Consider the following 19,590-nt stretch of genomic DNA (forward strand, 5'->3'; position numbering starts at 1 on the left):
CAGCCCAGTGCCTTCCAACACCAGCTTTTCTTATTAAGACAGGAACAAAAGCAGTACGAATGTATGCCGCTGCTGTCAGGCATGCACACCTGTGCGTGCTGCATCATGGGTTATATGGTCTCAGACCACAGGGGCTGCAACTGTTAACCAAGTGGGGCACCCCTGAACCAGCTGATGGGCTTGCAAGGCTGCTTTGCCCCCAAGCCATGCCCCTGTGCCCTACGCCAGATGCCAGTCAAGTTTGGCTGGGCCAAAAAGGGATTTGCAAGCATTGGCCCTCAACAAAGCCTTGTGGCTTTGCACTTGTAGTTCTTGTGCAAAAAAACAGGTCACCCAACAACACCGGCACGTCAACTATCTTAACAGGCAACATATTGTGGACTAGAACCTTGTGAATTTGTACACAATGAAACACAAATACACAAGACACACAGGCACCAAAGCAGCAGGGTGACGAAAGTGCAATAATTTATTCATGTGAACACCATCTCTGAAGTCTCAGATTTGGCGGTAAGTAATGAGACATGCCCCACTCCATTACAGAAAACAGATGGGGAGGAGTGGTGGGGAGAGAACAGAGCAAGCAAACTCAATTTAAGTGCAGAGGCTCAAGGGCAGAAGAGGGCAGAGTGAAGCAGAATCCAGGCCAGCTTGCATTTCTCCCTATTACCATGCAGGGCGGAGGAAAAGGAGGAAGGCTCTCAATCCACCTCTTCGATGGTGGGGCCTGAAGAGCCACCGCCAGCTCCTCCGGCTCCTGGGAAGCCCCCGGGCATCCCACCTGGCATCCCCCCGGGCATGCCCCCTGCCCCTTGGTATAGCTTGGTAATGATGGGGTTGCAGATGTTCTGCAGCTCCTTCTGCTGGTGCTCATATTCATCCTTTTCCGCCATCTGAGAAAAGGAAAGAATAGGTGCGGTACCGTTAAGGATACAGATTGTACATTTCAGATAATAAGTTTTTCTTTGTTTTGTAAAAGTCCTTTTTCAAATCGTGAGCTTTGGTCCGGGGAAAATCATTTTTCCTGTCTGTTTTAAACATTTCATATAACCAATGATATTGTAACCAGTCTGTAACATGGCTCCTTACATTTTCTATTGATTTCAATTAAGCCCCACCCCACTCTGTAAAGTGTAGCAATTCCCTGTAAGCTGCCCATTGTCTATCCATATTAACTCTCTTTATTGTAAACTAAAAAAATTCCTTCAGTAGCACCTTAAAGACCAACTAAGTTTTTATTTTGGTATGATGACGAAGTGTGCATGCACACGAAAGCTCATACCAAAATAAAAACTTAGTTGGTCTTTAAGGTGCTACTGAAGGAATTTTTTAATTTTGCTTCGACTCAGACCAACACGGCTACCTACCTGTCTCTTTATTGTAATAGCCTCAATGGGAGAGAGCCATAGAGGTATCTTCCTTTCCAGCAATTTTTTATATTTCTCCCAAACTCTATACCAGGGGTGGCCAACTCCTAAGAGACTGCGATCTACTCACAGACTTAAAAACGGACAGTGATCTACCCCCTTTTGGGGTTCAGGTCAAAGCTGTTGAGCTTTTTTAAGGGAGAAGGAAAGTCCTGTTTTTAGGGGTGCAGGGTGATGTTGTTGAGCTTCTTTGGGGGGAGCCAGTGATCTGCCAGTGATCTATCACAATCTACCTGTTGGACGTGCCTGCTCTATACAAAGGCTCCCTTAGAATATGGTTCATAAAACTTTTATACAGATTTTCGCCTTCCCATACCAAAGGCATGCATGCCAGCCGAATTATTCAATGGATTATTGAATGGTTTTAGTTCATGTAAAATATGGCAGGGATGTATGGCATGCAAAATGAACCACCAAAAGAGAAGAAGGGAAGTCATTGATTTATGGTTGTTTAAATGAATATTTTGAAATGTAATTTAGAAAATTTTAGAGGGAGGGAGGGAGGGAGGGAGGGAGGGAGGGAGGGAGGGAGGGAGGGAGGGGGAGGGAGTAAGCAAGAAAACCCTCAGCCAGTTCCAGCCTTGACGACAGCTCAAAATGGTCTATGCTTCGGCGTTCTGCTCCTTCAGGAAGAGACACTTATTTCTCTGCCCTTCCTTAGCAGCTATCACTCTCCCCAGGAAACCATGCTTCAGGAAAGTTACGGTAGATTTGGCTTTCCAGCCAATCTGCAAAGGGGAAGATCTATCTTCGGATACCAAACTTAAGCTCCATCACTTGGATGCCTTGGCTGCCCTCTAGTGGAACACAGCTGCTGAACAACAACAACCCGTGATTCAAAGGCAAACTGAAATGCCGCAAGAAGATTCCAACAGAAGTGGAACCAACACATCACACTTCCACTTGTGCTGTGCCTAAAAACAGGAATCCAAGGGAAACCCAAATTGCATTTGCTCAGATTGAGCGCTCAACAGCTGTTTCCCCCTGTGGAGGAGAAGTGGAACAAGGGAAAACATAACCCCTAAGTTACAATTCCCAGGAAAACCTGCAGAGAAGCCGTGTTGCATCTATAGCAGCCTCGCTTGCCTGTAGTTTGCTGTGCTATACCAAGGCAACTAAGGTTGTTTATCACTGGAGATCTGAAATCCTGTAAAAAAAAACAAACCTTCTCTGCCATCACACATTGCTTTACTGCAGGCATGGGGGAGCACTGTGGCCCTGCAGAAGTTGCTCCCGTTACCTCTTACTGTTACCCATCTGGCAAGGGCATCAGATGGGAGCTGGAGTGATAGAATCATAGTGTCACAGAGTTGGAAGGGACCCCAAGGGTCATTTAGCCCAACCCCCTGCAATGCAGGAATCTTTCAACTACAGCATTCACGGCAGATAAACATCCAACCTCTGCTAAAAAAAAACCCTCCAAGGGAGGAGGAGAGCCCACAACAGGTTCCTCAACCTTGCATTATCATTTCTATTATTATTTATTAAATCTGTATGCCGCCCTTCACCTGCAGATCTCAGTGCGGTTCACAATATAAAACTGCAATATAAAAACCGCAAAATACATAGTAGAAATAAGAGCCGAACCTCCTCGATTGCTTACAAGTATGTGCCTCGTGCAGTCCTATTTACCTTAACTTCCCCCTCCTGCCTCATTGTGGCTTCTACAGTATTGCAAACAGGAAGTAAATTTCGAGACAAGTACCACCGCTGCTCACGCCCACTTCCCTTTGTAAGCTCACCTGGTTCCTGTCCAGCCAGGAAATGACCTCATTGCACTTGTCCAGGATCTTCTGCTTGTCCTCCGCGGACAGCTTGTCCTTGAGCTTCTCGTCTTCCGCTGTGCTCTTCATGTTGAAGGCCAGGGACTCCAGGGAGTTCTTGGCCGTGATCTTCTCCCTCTGGACCTCGTCCTCAGCCTTGTATTGCTCTGCCTCTTGGACCATGCGCTCGATGTCCTCCTTGCTCAGGCGGCCTGCGGCACAAGAGGGAAGCCACACAGGTCAGTGGGAAACTGCTAAGCCATGTTTTTTTTGGGGGGGGGGGAGCTGTCTGCAGGTTCTCTAGATGTTGTCTGGACTCCTATCCTCCCCATCCAGCATGAACCAGTGCTCAAGGATGGTAGGAGCTGGGACGCAGCAGTCTGGCCACAAATGTCCCCATGCCTCCTCCAAATACACTGATGCTGGCTGGATGACAAGAGACACATCAGTGTACTGCATGCCCAAATCCAGCCAGTACGCTAACATTCACTGGATCCCAATCAATGATTGATTTCCCCCAGTGGAATAGGGAGTAAAACTTAGAGGTCATCCACACCTCTGTTTCTCCCAATATTTTCTTATTTTAAAAGTTTTTATTTATACTTTTCAAATTTACACATTTCATTAGTTTTACAATCAATTTAACATTTCAAAGCTTGGCTTCCTTTCCCCTCTTTCAGCAGTTCCTTAACATTTTTTAAAAAAATATCTTCTGCGTATCAAAATTCATTTAATTTGCTCCTTTAATTATCTACTTTAAATATATACTCTTAAGAAACTGCAGGCTGTTACAATAATCCTGCCAATGTTTCTACCTGTTTGCAATTTTTCTGTAAACATTCGATAAACCATTTCCATTCTTTTATAAATTCTCCCCTGATTTCTAGTCCTAGGTCTGAGTTGGTTCTTTAAAAAAAAAAAATCTGCAGAAAACCAGATGGACATTTGTTCCGATTCAGCAGTAAACAGTGTGCGTGTGTGTCCCAGGGAAAGCGGCAGGACAAAAAAAAAAGACAGAAAAATAACATCTCAGACCCGTGACTAGAAAGCTTGGGGGAAAGAGAAATGCGGATGAGCACATTTAACCCCCCCGGACGATAACTGAAACAAATCTGGCTACATTCAGGAAGCACTTCAATCCGTCTTCCCCCATGCTTCCTAATTCCCACATGTATTTAGGCGCCAGGCAAAAACATTCCCTCTTCTCCCAGCCCTTTGGCTAATGAAACCCTCTATGGTTGTATGAGGTACGTTTTTTCTTTCCATTGCAATGTAGCCGAAGCAAAATTCCAAGTATGGTTGATACTTGGCCAATAAACTATTCTATTCTAATTTCTCTTCTATCCTATGGCCTTTAAAATCATGTGTGTGTTTGTTTGTTACTATGCTACACATTTTTGTGTTTTGATAAGGTAAGCTGCGCTGTGACCCTTGGACAAATAAATTTAATAATTAACAATTATCGCCTGGTTTATTCATTTGCAGAGCGTCACTCCCAATTCCACTGGGCTGCTACTGAGCAAAAAAATCAAACCTTCAATGGAATCCAAGTAAAGTTGGCACATTAGGCTATTTGGGGCATATGGGCTTGTGTTGATTGGGTGCCCAGATTAACAACCGCAAGGATGTGTGCGATGGGCAAGAGCCAGCAGCTGCCACCCGCCTCTTTGGCCAGCGTACTCACCCTTATCGTTGGTGATGGTGATCTTATTCTCCTTGCCGGTGCTCTTGTCCACGGCAGAGACGTTGAGGATGCCGTTGGCATCAATGTCGAAGGTCACTTCGATCTGGGGGACGCCACGAGGAGCAGGGGGGATGCCTGTCAGCTCAAACTTGCCCAGCAAATTATTGTCTTTGGTCATGGCACGCTCTCCCTCATATACCTATTTGCGGGGGTGGGGGGGTGGGGTGAGAAGGAAGGGAGAATACCAGCATGTTAGAGAGCAAAGTTCAGTTCTCCCAACGCAACCACACCATGCACAAAACTCAGGGTGTGCATCCTTCCGGCAACTACACAAAACCGCCCTTAGCTTCGGTCAACTGAGCCTGTGTCGTCGTTTTGGCAATGCTCGGCCTGCTAAATGCATCCCACAATGCTCCCTTGCCATGGTCACAGTCACCTCCCCTTACCTGAATGAGCACCCCAGGCTGGTTGTCAGAGTAAGTGGTGAAAGTCTGGGTCTGCTTGGTGGGGATGGTTGTGTTGCGCTTGATGAGGGCTGTCATCACCCCGCCGGCCGTCTCGATTCCCAGGGACAGAGGTGTGACGTCCAGCAACAGCAGGTCCTGCACGTTTTCGGACTTGTCCCCGCAGAGGATGGCAGCCTGGACAGCTGTGGGGGAGAAGAGCAACGCAGCAGGTGATGGAGCAGTCAAGCCAACAGGCAGGAATTCAGGCCTGATCTAATTAGGCTCTTAAGACGACAACCTGTTTCTCTCCAGTCGTGACCACTGGCCATTCCAAAGCCCTCTGGAGTTGGAAATTTTTTGTTAAACCACTCTGGAGAACTGTGAGGGAAGCAGCAATCTCCCAACAACTCCTGGCACCCTTTGTCAGTTGACATTTCTTAGTGCAGAAAGTATCAATCTGATGTGTAGAGATCTTTCCTATTCTAATTAATTCAAGAGCCTTCTGGAAGCTTTCTCTGTGTGAAAGAAACAAGCAAAAGGTGTGATGTTTGGGTTACTCCTTCAGAGAAGCTGAGTACAACTGGCTTAATATTGGTTCTCTTATCTCGCCTGTCAAGATTATGCGGACTATAAAAATAGGCCAGGAGGAACTTGGGTTTCACTTTCTGTCTTTCTTTTCTTCTGGTGTAGTGTTCTGTACATAGTATGCTTAGTGTTAAGGTTTAGTCTTATTATAAGTTAAAGTTAAGTCTGCTGCAACTGGATTTCTTATGGACTGAATGTATTGGATTTGTGACCATTATGCTCATTTGCCTTCAGTAGCAGTAAAGCTCTGCTGGATGAAATATTAATTGCCTCTCGTCTATTTTTTGGGAATCCTGCAACATGTTTAAGTTTTTACTCTGCTAACTGTACATTAGGAATATACTCCGGATCAATACTGAGTAGAGTTCCATGACACCCTTAACCAGGGGTCCCCAAACTAAGGCCCGGGGGCCGGATGCGGCCCAATCGCCTTCTAAATCCGGCCCGTGGACGGTCCGGAAATCAGCATGTTTTTACATGCGTAGAATGTGTCCTTTTATTTAAAATGCATCTCTGGGTTATTTGTGGGGCATAGGAATTCGTTCATTTTTTTTTTTCAAAATATAGTCCGGCCCCCCACAAGGTCTGAGGGACAGTGAACCGGCCCCCTGCTGAAAAAGTTTGCTGACCCGTTAACCAACTACAACCCCCGGGGTGCTTTGGGGGAGGCCATGGCTGCTTAAAGGGGTACTGTAGTGACAGGTGTGGTAAAAAGATATGAGGACACTTCCTGAAAGATCAATGGAATTACAACCTGCTTCTGTCCTGATGAGGCAGGTGGAAGCCAACACTATTCTATTAGCATTCCCAAACAGTACTATCAACACTAGACTTTAAATGCTTTGTAGAATTATGTTGAATATTGCGTCCCTAGAAGCCAAGCGTGAAATGTGGCCCTCCAGGAATCTCTATCTGGTCCTTGGGATAGTGCCCAGGCCACAGCCTTTGCTGGCCCCATTTCTGCCTGGCTGGAAATATATCCTTGGACCCTGTTGACACTTCTTGCTTTCCTGGCGGGAGTGCGAAGAAACCTCTGGCTTCCGCTTGGCTGGAGTATCATCCACTGATCACAGGTAGAGTCACGGCTCAGAACCATATGAACCAACCCAGACCCTGTGAGAGGTTTGGAGGACAGCAACACAAGGGCCTTTTCTGCGGTGGCTCCCCATTTATGGAATGCTCTAGCCAGGGAGGCCTGCCGGGCACCTTCACTTCATATATTTAGGTGACGAGTGAAAATGTTTCTCTTCAGCCAGGCCTTGAACTGGTTAACATTATATATCCTTTTAAACATGTTTGTGGAAAGGGGGCTATTAGTTTGGTCTGGTTTTTGTTATGTATTTTGTGTTCTCATATTGCGTTTTTATTTTGTGAACTGTCTCAGGATCTTTGGATGAGGGGAGGTATACAGATTGAATACAGTGGTACATCGTGTTATGGACGGGATCTGTTCCAGAGGCCCGTCCGTAACATGAAATGCCCACAACTCGAAGCGCTGCATCTGCGCAGGCGCGCTTTGGCGCTTCTGTGGATGTGCAAGCGGCGAACCCGGGAAGGAACCCGTTCCGGAACTTCCGGGTTGCAGCAGGACGTAACGCGAAAAGACGCAGCATGAAGCAGACGCAACACAACGTAAATAATAAAGGAGTTAAACATGTTGCTCCGCCCACTCAGGCCTTGAGCCCCACCCTTGACGGGCATGCAGCTCTTTGATTGACAAAGGTTCCCCACCCTTTGCTCAATACTTTATTGCCCTTTCTTTGGTATGCAGCGCGATCAGTTGAGTAACAAATCCTGATCGACTGCTTGGCTGGTGCATCAGCCCAGTGGCCCATCTAGTCTAGAATCTTGTTCTCACAGTGTCCAACCTGAGGCTTATGGAAAACCCAGTGCTGTTTTTCTAGAAAAAGTGGTGCCAGAACTCACCCTGCACCCCTCCCTCATTGTCTTAGAATGGCAGTGGTGCTCACCTGAGGTGCCAGAACTGAGTTCCTGTGAGTTCCAGCTGAAAAAAGCCCTGTGGGAAAAACTCAAGCAAGACCCTGAGGACACCAGACCTCTCGCCATCTGAGGTTTCCAGCAGCTGGGTGAGGCAAGCATGCTTCTGAATACTAACAACTGAGGCAGAATACATCCATCAGGGTTAGCAGGCCAAGCCAGGCATCTGCTCAGGCCCCAATAACTGGCAGAGGACCCTCTTCTCATTTTTCAGGAGGCAACTTAAGATGGTTAGATGATGGAAGCCAGCTCAGAAAAGCTGCAGCAGTTATGGAGGAGGAGAGCCTCTGGGCTTTAGAAATGGGTCTCCTGCCGGGACCTGGGTTCTTGGAACGTGCCTAAGAATACCAACCCCTGATATCAGCAGCGCTGTCTGCAGGACTGGGCAAAAGGTTTATCTACTAGTCCAGCATCGTGTTCTCAGAGGGGTCAGCCAGACGGGAAGCCCAACAGCAGGACCTGCACTCTCCCCTCTCCTGCCGTTTTCAGCCATTATTATTCTGTCTCCGACAGAGGAAGGCAAAACTTAGCCCTCGGGCTTCTCCCCACTTGCGTTTCCTAGAAGGCTGCCACTTCTGTTCTGGCAAAATACAGGGCGGCTGGGGGCGATTCCCCACCCCCATCTGGTGCTGCAGTGGCTTCAAAGCAATCCATTAAAATCTACTGCAGCCTAACCGGATGGGCCCCTCTGGAATTTGTCACACACACAAATCTGTCGATCTGCCTGGGCTACATGAACCTTTCACACACCCTTTCAAGTGCGTGCAATCGGAAAGGATCCCTAACTTGGCACCGAGAGAGAAGGACCTGAAATACAGGACAAAACCGTATCAATACAGGATGTATCATTTTATATTGGTAGGGAGAAATCCTGTATTATATACAGGACAGGTAGCAACCCTAGTTTCCTAGCAACCAGCATTCTGAGGCCTGCCGCCTCTGGCAAGGCTCTCTTACCTGCGCCATAGGCCACCGCTTCATCAGGGTTGATGCTCTTATTGAGCTCCCTGCCGTTGAAGAAGTCCTGCAGGAGCTTCTGGATCTTGGGGATGCGGGTGGAGCCACCAACCAGCACAATGTCGTGCACCTGAGACTTATCTAGCTTGGCGTCTCGCAGGGCCTTCTCCACGGGCTCCAAGGTGCCCCGGAAGAGGTCGGCGTTCAGCTCCTCGAAGCGGGCCCGGGTGATGGAGGTGTAGAAGTCTATGCCCTCGTAGAGGGAGTCGATCTCGATGGAGGCCTGGGTGGAGGAGCTGAGGGTGCGCTTGGCCCGCTCGCAGGCAGTGCGCAACCTCCGGACGGCCCGCTTGTTGTCCGTGATGTCCTTCTTGTGCTTGCGCTTGAACTCCGACACGAAGTGGTTCACCATGCGGTTGTCGAAGTCCTCACCACCCAGGTGGGTGTCGCCGGCCGTCGACTTCACCTCAAAGATGCCGTCCTCGATGGTCAGGATGGAGACGTCGAAAGTGCCGCCGCCCAGGTCGAAGATGAGGACGTTGCGCTCGCCCCCGACCTACAGGAAGGATGGACCGGCAACATGTAAGAAGAACCGCACCCTGTTTTGGGTGGAATTCCAGTGCCTTGAACCAAAACTAAACACACAAACATAAATTCCACCACTTAACCATGAACCAAAGAACAGACCTGAGCTGGGATTATTGTCAGGACTCTCTCAGATTACTGCTGGGAACCGTAGTTTTGTGATGGTCCTTAGGACCACGTTCATACCGAACATGCAAAGCACTCCAAGACCATGTTAAACGGTCACGGCTTTCCCCAAATAATTCTGGCACCCAGAGTTTGCCAAGGGTGCTGAGAGTTTTTGGGAGACTCCACTCTCCCTCAGAGATTTCCCAGTTCCTTGGGAAGAGTGATCGGTAAAAGTGCACCAGGAACTGTAGTTCCGGGAGGGGTGTAGGTCAGTCTCCTGTCAGCACCCTTAAACAACAATTACCAGAATTGAAAGTGCTTTAAAGGTATGAATTCGACCCAAGAACTTTCTGCGATCTTCTGGCCTAGAGGTGAGGAAAACCCTCCAAGCTCTTGTTGGGACTCCCACTCCCATTGATCCCAGGCAGCATGGCTAAGGGTCAAGAACGGTGGGAGTTGTAGTCCAACACCACCAAGGGGTCACAGGCTTCCCACCCCTGCTCACAAAAACATAAGTGTCGTGTCCTCTCCCTGCAATTCACTGTCCCGGGCTTAGTCCAAACCTAGCCACGTGTGTGGGGGGAAATGAAACCCCTCTTGACCTTTTTGTCCAGGCCATACGCTATGGCAGCTGCCGTGGGCTCGTTGATGATGCGGAGGACGTTGAGGCCCGAGATGGTGCCGGCGTCCTTAGTGGCTTGTCGCTGGGAGTCGTTGAAGTAGGCCGGGACTGTAATGACGGCATTGGCAATAGTCTGTAGTGGAAAGAGGGAGAAAGAATGGGAATTAGAGGACTGCTCTTTCCCCCTTTTTGTGGTCATTGATGGGTATTTTGTAGAAGGTAGAGAAAAAAGGGGGGAATTCAAATTCGCCTCATAGTCCTTTGCCTCTCCCACTCCACATTCCAAGCTTTTTGTATGTAAAAGGCCCAGAAGCAATCCGGAGCACTGCCAGAAAGACACACAACCAGTATACTCGAATGGTGCTGGTCTAATATATAGACCAGAGATTCCTGTCACCATTGCTCCCCAGTCATAACTAAACCAAAGCATGCACACGAAAGCTCATACCAAAATAAAAACTTAGTTGGTCTTTAAGGTGCTACTGAAGGAATTTTTTTATTTTACTTCGATCCAGACCAACACGGCTACCTACCTGTAACCTAAACCAAAGCAGTCGTACCTCAGTTTTCGAACAGCTTAATTCTTGAACGTTTTGGCTCCCGAATGCCACAAACCCGGAAGTGACTGTTCCGGTTTGCGAACTATTTTTGGAAGCCAAACATCCGACGGGGCTTGCGATTGGCTGCAGGAGCTTCCTGCAGCCAATCAGAAGCCGCGCTTTGGTTTACGAACATTTTGGAAGTCAAACGGACCTCCGGAACCGATTCCGTTCGACTTCCAAGGTACGACTGTACTTGAAAAGGCAACTGCTCACTTTCACTCCTTTCCACTTATAATTCATTCCCTTCCAGCTAGAATTTAAGACTGTATGCTCCTTGTGGCAGAGATCTATCCTTTTGTTTACAGGGCTCCACAAAGTGCAGTTGGCACCGATAGCACAGTGGGCCAAATCTTTTCATTTCTCCCACCCCAGGACCAACTTTAACAGTCGGCAGGGTAACACACCTGATGCCAGAGGAAGATTCTGAACATTTCTATGCAGTTTTGGTGATTTATCACGTGTCAAATTCAGATACACAAAACACTCTTCTCCCACTACATTGTGGAATTTGGCTTTCATGATAATTTTGCTCTCGTTTTTCTATATTAGTTACTGTTCTACATCTATTTGGAAAACACTGCCTCTGTACGATCTGATGTTTCATAGCATTTTAAAAAAATTTTTATATAAAAAAGCTTTATAAAAATAATCTGGCATTAAGAAGATTGAACCCTCCACTGACCAAGCTGGTGAGAGGAGTTTTCAGTCTTTCTGGCTGCAGGGGTTTCCTCCACTAGCGCATTCCCAGCTGGATTGGACCCTACTCCTTGCCCATTGGGGTGAACTTGTTGACACCTGCAAGCTTCTTTTCTCCAGCTCTGGAGGGCAGGACTCGAACCCATGGCTTCAAGTTAGAAAAAAAGGAGATTCTGACTCAACATAAGAAAGAACTTTCTGACAGTAAGAACTGTTCGACAGTGGAGCGGTCTCCCTCGGGAGGTGGTGGACTCTCCTTCCTTGGAGGTTTTTAAGCAGAGGTTGGATGGCCATCTGTCATGGATGCTTTAGCAGAGATTTCTGCATTGCAGGGGGTTGGACTAGAGGACCCTCATTACTCCTTCCAAAGCTACAGTTCTATGATTCTATGGACTGGAACCCCCTGGCAAGCCCATATTTGCCCACAAGCCAAAGGTTCAACCACCCCACTGGCATAAGCAATAGTCTTTCACTCCATCCTTCACGCTGCCCACCTTGCCCAGGTAGGCCTCTGCAATTTCCTTCATCTTGGTGAGAACCATCGATGAGATCTCCTCGGGGTAGAAGGACTTTGTCTCCCCTTTGTACTCCACCTGCACCTTGGGACGACCCCCATCGTTGATGACCTGGAAGGGCCAGTGTTTCATGTCTGAGTGGACCACGGGATCATCGAAACGGCGGCCGATAAGGCGCTTGGCATCTGGGAAGAGGAGAGGCAGGGAAACAGTAATGAGAGCCTCCGAGGAATAGCAGCTTCCCTCAGGGAGCTAAGAGATGAGTAAGTCAAGAGCTCCATTATTCACATGCACTTAATCCACGTTCCCCTTCCAGGCTCTCCATGCCAGCAGGGACAGAGGAAAAAAGTGGGCAAAGCAAGAAATGTAAATTTTACCTCTGCAAACGAGGCTAATTTCTACACACCCTCTCTATCCTCCCTCACGGGGCTGCTTTGGAAAAGCCAGTGACTCGTGAGGGAAGGGGACCCCAAACCAAGGAGTCTGTGCCATCAGCTGCTTCAATCTCCGTTGCCTCTGGCCCCATCCACCCCGGAATGCGGCCCCCCGGGAGGTTGCATAAGGAATTTGTGCTTTCAAACTAATACACCTGGTCAGCTCTTCTCTAAAACAGCCAGCACTAGAATACAGTGGTACCTCTAGTTAAGAACTTAATTCGTTCTGCAGGTCCATTCTTAACCTGAAACTGTTCTTAACCTGAGGTAACACTTTAGCTAATGGGGCCTCCCGTTGCCGCTGCACGATTTCTGTTCTCATCCTGAAGCAAAGTTCTTAACCTGAGGTACTATTTCTGGGTTAACGGAGTCTGTAACCTGAAGCGACTGTAACCCGAGGTACCACTGTAAAGCCATCCATGAGATTGAGGTTGAATCCTGACAAGACAGAAATAATGTTTTTCGGGGACAGGAGGCGGGCAGGTGTGGAGGACTCCCTGGTCCTGAATGGGGTAACTGTGCCCCTGAAGGACCAGGTGCGCAGCCTGGGAGTCATTCTCGACTCACAGCTGTCCATGGAGGAGCAGGTCAATTCTGTGTCCAGAGCAGCTGTCTATCAGCTCCATCTGGTACACAGGCTGAGACCCTATCTGCTTGCAGACTGTCTCGCTAGAGTGGTGCATGCTCTAGTTCTCTCCCGCTTGGACTACTGCAATGCGCTCTACATGGGGCTACCTTTGAAGGTGATCCGGAAACTACAATTAATCCAGAATGCGGCAGCTAGACTGGTGACTGGGAGTGGTCACTGGGACCATATAACACCAGTCCTGAAAGACCTACATTGGCTCCCAGTACATTTCCGAGCACAATTCAAAGTGTTAGTGCTAACTTTTAAAGCCCTAAACGACTTCAGCCCAGTATACCTGAAAGTGTGTCTCCACCCCCATCGTTCACTGAGGTCCACTGCGAAGTTACAAGGAACTAGACAGAGGGCTTTCTTGGTAGTGACACCCACCCTGTGGATGGAACGCCCTCCCACCAGATGTCAAGGAAACTATTTGACTTTTAGAAGACATCTGAAGGCAGCCCTGTTTAGAGAAGTTTTTAATATTTGATGTTTTATTGTGTTTTTAATATTCTGTTGGGAGCTACCCAGAGTGGCTGGGGAGGCCCGGCAGGGTATAAGTAATAAATTTATTATCCTCCTCATCTTCCTCCAAAAAGACCTCTCTGGAAGGATGCAGCAGGGTCCCTCAGCCCTCGGATGGAGTTTATCACCCCTCCGGATGGCGTGGCAAGGCCCAGCGGCCAGTTCTTACCGAAGACGGTGTTGGTGGGATTCATGGCCACTTGGTTCTTGGCGGCATCGCCGATAAGGCGCTCTGTGTCCGTGAAGGCCACGTAGCTGGGGGTGGTGCGGTTGCCCTGGTCGTTGGCGATGATCTCCACCTTGCCATGCTGGAAGACGCCCACACAGGAGTAGGTGGTCCCCAAATCAATGCCGACAGCTGGACCCTTGGACATTTCGGCTGCAAGGGGGAAGGCGACACACAGGTGACGTCAATGCAAGAAGAGACAACAGCCCCTTTATTGCTTAGACATAGAGAAAGGTATATTGGAGTTCAGCAGCATCTGTTATAGCAGAGATCTCGCCATGTGTGCAAAACATCTGCATTGGCTGCAGCCCCCTGCTAGAAGCTTTTGGAAACACACTAGACAAGGCTCTGGGGGGAAATTAACCCAGACATAATCCAACAAAAATTTTCCAGGGGACCACAATGCAAACAGGCTACCACTGCTCATGTGCAAGAATCTTGGACATGCTTGCAGGAGTTATTATGCCAAAATTCCCTCCTCTCCCCCTGCCTCCCCCCAAGCATTTGGGAGACCAGGATGACGCAGGGAGATAGGCATTAAAGGGCTGGCTTAAAATCCCAACGGAAGTCTGATGCCAGATCGCTTTTTGCAGAATGCCGACCTGAGAAATCTCACTGCATTGGATCCATTGCTACTGGTCGGAAGACTGAGGAACTTCCAAGTATCCTGGTGGATCTTTAGGATAAGATACCAAAAAGCGTCCCTATTGACAAAGAACAAGGTAACGGGCAACTTTCCATGCCCAAAAGAATGTGACCATCGCCAACATTACTTTTTGTACTGCCATGCTCAAGAAACTGAAGTTGCTTCACTGGGTGGCAAGCGTCTTATGAGAGCTTAATGGGTTGAGGGGAAGTCATCACACCAAAAACTGAGAGGTTACAGTTCATTATAGCATTGTCTCTTCCTGTACAGCTCCTAGCACAGCACATGCTGGAAGCAGTATGGGAAGAACCCCAGAGCCACGTGAGCTGGAAATCAGAAAGCTGGCAGCAGATTTATTTCACAGAATCAGAGTTGGAAGGGAACACGAGGGTCATCTAATCTAACCCCCTGCAATGCCCCAACATGGGGCTTGAACCCACGACCCTGAGATAGAGAGTCTCATGCTCAACTGACTGAGCTAGGTGCCTGATAAAGCTAAAGGAAAAGAAGCTTGGGTGCTTCCAAGAGGCAGACGACTAGACCTTGCAGAGTGCTCTGCACATGCTCAGGGGCACTCGGTAGCCGGCTTGCCAATGCACAGCATAGCCCCAGGGGTGGAAGAGCACCAACTTCCACACAAGCTGATTTCTAAACAGAGAAAGTGAAGATGGCACATGGTTACAAAGAGCGATAGGGAGAAGCAATCTCAGCTGCAAATAAAAAACATAGCAGATTTGAGGTGCTCCCCCCCCTCCCCCAGCACCACTCCTAGCAGCTCCTACGGGCAAGGTAAGAAACCCTGGGACTTGGCTGGAGCCAAGAAGGATCGGCTTTCAGATTAAGCCCCACGGTTCAGAAGTCATGGTGTGGTGGTCCAAGAACAGGCAGTAGTTAAGCAGAACAGTACTGGGTCCTATTCTCGGCTTCAGGGCATGCTTGGCAGGGTTGCTGGCAGTCTGAAGGGCACAGCTGTTGCTCAAGATTAGATTATATTTAAAAAAACTACACACACCAGTGCCCAACTCTGCCCCAGGTCATAAAGGCGGGGTGGGGTGGGGGTGGAGATAGCTGTTTGGGGCTGGGCGGCTGGATTTTGCAAGAGTCTCACGCGCTCTCCCTCCTTAGCCTGTAAAGATTTTTCGAGAACTCGGCTACAGGGAGGGCTTGGAGACTGCGGAGGAGCAGAAGACGGCTGCAGTGAGCCGAGCCAAGAAACCCAACAGGCTAAGGGGCTCAGAAACCCTCCTTCCTTCTCGCTCTCCAAGCAGCCTCTGCTTCCAGGACCACCTTTGGGGGGGCACCCCCACTAGACTCTCCTTCCTTTACTGGAGCTTTTTTAAAAAAAAATGAAAACCAACCCGTGGAGTGCTAACTTTTCCACCACCACCCCTCACTCAAGATCCTAAATAGAGAGGGAAAGTATCAGGGCTTCAGCAGAGTCCTCCAATCTATTTTGAAGCAATTCTCAGTTTAGGGAACAACGTGGAGTGCCTCTGGGCATAGTTAAGAGTGTGTTCCCCTCATTTAAGTATCATCCATCTCCAGACACCTGGGTTTTCTTTTAGGGCTCTCTCTCTCTCTGTGTCCTTTTATGCCAGTAGATCTGTGCCTCAGAACCACAGGTGACAGGCAGCGTTTAGGGAAGGGATTGGGAACCTGTGGCCTTCCAGATGTGGCAGGACTACAACTCCCATCTCCCTCGGAGCTGATGGGAGTTGTAGTCTCATGATACTTGCGGAGGGCCGCAGGTGCCCCCAACCCCTGGTTTGGAGTGACGGGAGCTAGGCCTGAGGAAATCCAGGTTCAAATTTCCAACCAGCTATAAGGAGACCTGGTAATCTCAAGCAAATTACTCTCCAAAGGAACGCAAGACGCTGCCTTTCTCCTGACCATCAAGTGCCAAACTGTCTACACTGGCTGGCAGCAGCTCTCCAGGGTTTCAAGACGGGAGTCTTCCCAAGTCCTACCTGGAGGTGCCAGAGATTGAACCCGGGGCCGCCTGCAGGAGAAGCAGATGCTCTGTCCCCTGACCTACTGCTCTTAAAAATCAGTACTGAATGGAAAACTATCACTGGACAACAACCTCTTGCTGTATATGCCAAGCTCTTGAAACAAGGCCCTACGTTATTTTACATAAAATATTTCGGCCAGGTCAAAGGAGGCACACACCATTTGCCGCTTATATAAGCTTATATGTTGAGGCACAAAAACGTGTTCCCTTGCTCTGTTCCAAGAGCAGATCATTCCAAAGCAGTAGTTAGGACACATGAACAGCCAATGTTTGCAGATGCAGTCTTCTGGGAACCCAGCCAAGCCTAGGAATATCCCCAGAAGAGTAGAGGAAACTCTACTCTAACCACATTTAATTGGGAAAAAGGCAAGTGTTCACACCTCCTGGGCAGCCAGTTTCCATTGGCTCCATTATTTTTTGCGGGGAGGGGGGAGCTATCCTACCAGGCTCCACGCCCCACCCACCCCTGCAACCCCAAAGAAGGCAAAGTCCAACAGGCACCTGAGGAAACCAAACACTCCGCCCCTTTCAAGTTCCTTCCAAGAGGTTTTAAGTGCGCTTGTCATGCACTCCGAATTCATCCAAATTAAGCTACCATCTGAGCAATAGCCAGCTTTAATCATACACTGAAATCAATGTGCTTAAGCAACTTGGCAGCAAACCTTAAACCCTGCTTGTAAAGGTAAGGGGACCCCTGGGGTTGTGGCACTCATCTCGTGTTATTGGCCAAGGGAGCCTGCGTACCACTTCCAGGTCATGTGGCCAGCATGACAAAGCTGCTTCTGCCGAACCAGAGCAGCACACGGAAACACCATTTAGCTATAGCGGTACCTACCGGTATTTATCTACTTGCACTTTGACGTGCTTTTGAAATGCTAGGTTAGCAGGAGCTGGGACTGAGCAACAGGAGCTAACCCCATCATTGGGGGGGGGGGGGTCGAACCACTGACCTTCTGATCGGCAAGCCCTAGGCTCTGTGGCTTAGCCCACAGTGCCACCTGTGTCCTGCTTACCTGGGAGTAAACTCCATTGAAATCAATAGGGCTTACTGCTGAGTACGCATGGTTCGCACTACGCAGTAAGTTGGATATTGCCCTTTGCAAATGAAGCTGTCATATGCAAGTATTCAAAATACTGATTGCACTTGTTGCAGGAAACTTCACCTAACTGAATCCTGTTGCTTTTAAATGCACAGGAACAGCTCCCCACCCCCATCAGTTGGCAACTGCTTTTTTTTTTTTAAAAAAAAAAAATCCGCTTCAGCTCTAAAGTGAATTGTAAGAATGTACTCCCAGGGCAATCTATGATGAACAAGTCTACTAAGCAATCTAAGATGTACAGCTGTCTACAGGTAGATGTTTAGAGATTCAGAAGTACACACCTACAGTATTTTAAACTCCTAATTACTCTTTGGGGGGAAACAAAACAGTCCAGTGCTCTTTTGAAGAATTGCTACCAGCCAGAACCAATTAGACAGGAAAAGATATGAATCAATCCATACTTTATTTATTTTAAAGATTCCAAACCACCCTAATGGATTCTGGGATGGCAAGTTGTTAGTTATTGTTATTAGTAGCAATACCACCAGAAGGAGCAAGGAGTTAAACGTTGCAAAATAGTCACCAGCCAGTTCAATGGAATGAAGAGCAGCTGAAAGTAACGGGTGTTGTCTGCCTGTAATTTTCCACGGTAAAGCTATACAGTAGTGGGCGCTTATATTTAGAGATTTAAGTTGCTCCAAACTGAATGCCTCAACATCCAACGATGGCGTTCTGGTACTCGCCAACGAAAGCAGAACCCAGGCGTCCGGGCTCAGCGCTACTTTCTCCTCCATTTGATTGCACTGAATTAGCTATAAATCCTAAATCCCAGGCACGCCTGCTTGCATTAAGTCCCAGAAAACGTAACTGCGCCACTCCTAAAAGCTGCATATACAGTATAGGCTAGAAATAAAACCCGAGCTGCGTTTGCAAGGGAGCAAAGCTTTGCAGAATGATCGATGAGAGCAAGTTCTGAGTTGGAACACGATAAGGATCCTGTAAACAAAGCGTCTGCAAAGCCCCTAAAAAAAGGGCTATCAGGATCGTAACTTCCGCAGCCCGTTCCAAATTCGCGCACATAGTGGCAAAAGATGCGTTCGTCGCCTCTCCCCAATTTGGGGTGCTGGCTGGACCCCAAATTCCAGCGATTCGTTTCCAAACGCAACCAACGCTGAAGCTCAGGTCAAGCCCTAGAACCGAACCCGTGTTTTACGCCGCGGTGCAGCAAAGCCACTCTGCACTATGCTCAGGGGCACTCTTGCACTGGATGAATCCATCCGCTCTACGACGGAGCTGCAGCAGCCCGAACGCACGTAGCCTCCTCGCTTTCAGGCGGTGCAATCCGCAGGAACGACCCGCGCTTGGGGATCCCCTCCTGCGAGGATCCCCCGCGATCCTTACTGGGATCCGAGGGAGCCCGCCCCAGACGCGGGAAAAGTGCGCAGTTGTTGAGAGACGCCAAACTTCTGCTCCCACCCATGCATGCAAATAAACAAGCTGCAATACAGCCATATATACCTTACGCAAGATGCAGCCCCTTCTGATAGCAACTGGAAATAACAATTGGAAAAATTGCTATCTATATTGAAAGTGCTTCGCAGCTGCAAACAACTGGAAAGCGACGACACGCGCGCGCCCGTCTGCTACTCCCAGGCTTTATATACAGACCGCCCTCCCCGCCCCTCTTATTGCGCGTGCTAGTGCATTTCTCTCTCTCCACTCCCCCACCCCCGTTTAAGGGCGCTGACACTTTGCAGAAGCTTCTCGACTTGGCTGCGAATCCGTCCAATCCGGGCCCGGCTCGGCTTGTCCGTCAAAGAGGGAAGGGGCGGGGCCGGGCTCCAGCTGTCTCGGCACGGGAGTGGAACTTTCAAGAAGCCGGAGGAGGGGCGGATTCGGTTTCTCGCGCCTCCGCCCCCCGCCCCGTTTACACGGCAACCCGGAGTGACACCCGGCGCTCCATAAATAAAAAGTTTCCCGTTGGAACTATGAGTTCAGTTTCTTATTTTGCAGTTGGGGTGCGTGGTTATTTTTAGGGAGAAGGGCAGGTGTGGGACAGGAGAAAGAGAATGAGGATCTATATAGAAGACCACCT

The 19,590-nt window shown here is 48.7% G+C and overlaps 1 protein-coding gene across 1 annotated transcript; it reads right to left on the reverse strand.

Annotated features, from left to right (window-relative positions):
* Positions 1-446: 446 nt before the first annotated feature.
* Positions 447-19,168, reverse strand: LOC118088010 (heat shock cognate 71 kDa protein). Its single transcript, XM_035121164.2, has 9 exons — positions 19,014-19,168; positions 13,742-13,951; positions 11,968-12,173; positions 10,156-10,308; positions 8,861-9,416; positions 5,321-5,523; positions 4,875-5,073; positions 3,170-3,402; positions 447-893 (listed from the first exon to the last, which is right to left on the reverse strand). The coding sequence occupies exons 2-9, from the start codon at positions 13,944-13,946 to the stop codon at positions 702-704; spliced, it is 1,947 nt and encodes a 648-aa protein (XP_034977055.2). The 5' UTR covers positions 13,947-13,951; positions 19,014-19,168; the 3' UTR covers positions 447-701.
* Between the last annotated feature and the right edge of the window lie 422 nt (positions 19,169-19,590).

The sequence above is a fragment of the Zootoca vivipara genome, chromosome 6 (genome assembly GCF_963506605.1).
Source record: "Zootoca vivipara chromosome 6, rZooViv1.1, whole genome shotgun sequence".
In the NCBI taxonomy this organism is placed as follows: Eukaryota; Metazoa; Chordata; class Lepidosauria; order Squamata; family Lacertidae; genus Zootoca; species Zootoca vivipara.

Excerpts from the sequence above, each read along its gene's own strand:
- LOC118088010 (XM_035121164.2), bottom strand. The coding sequence starts at position 13,946 with ATGTCCAAGGGTCCAGCTGTCGGCATTGATTTGGGGACCACCTACTCC. Across the intron at positions 10,309-11,967 it reads CAGAGGCCTACCTGGGCAAG|ACTATTGCCAATGCCGTCAT; the intron begins GTGGGCAGCGTG and ends TTTCCACTACAG. Across the intron at positions 5,074-5,320 it reads AGCCTGGGGTGCTCATTCAG|GTATATGAGGGAGAGCGTGC; the intron begins GTAAGGGGAGGT and ends CCCCGCAAATAG.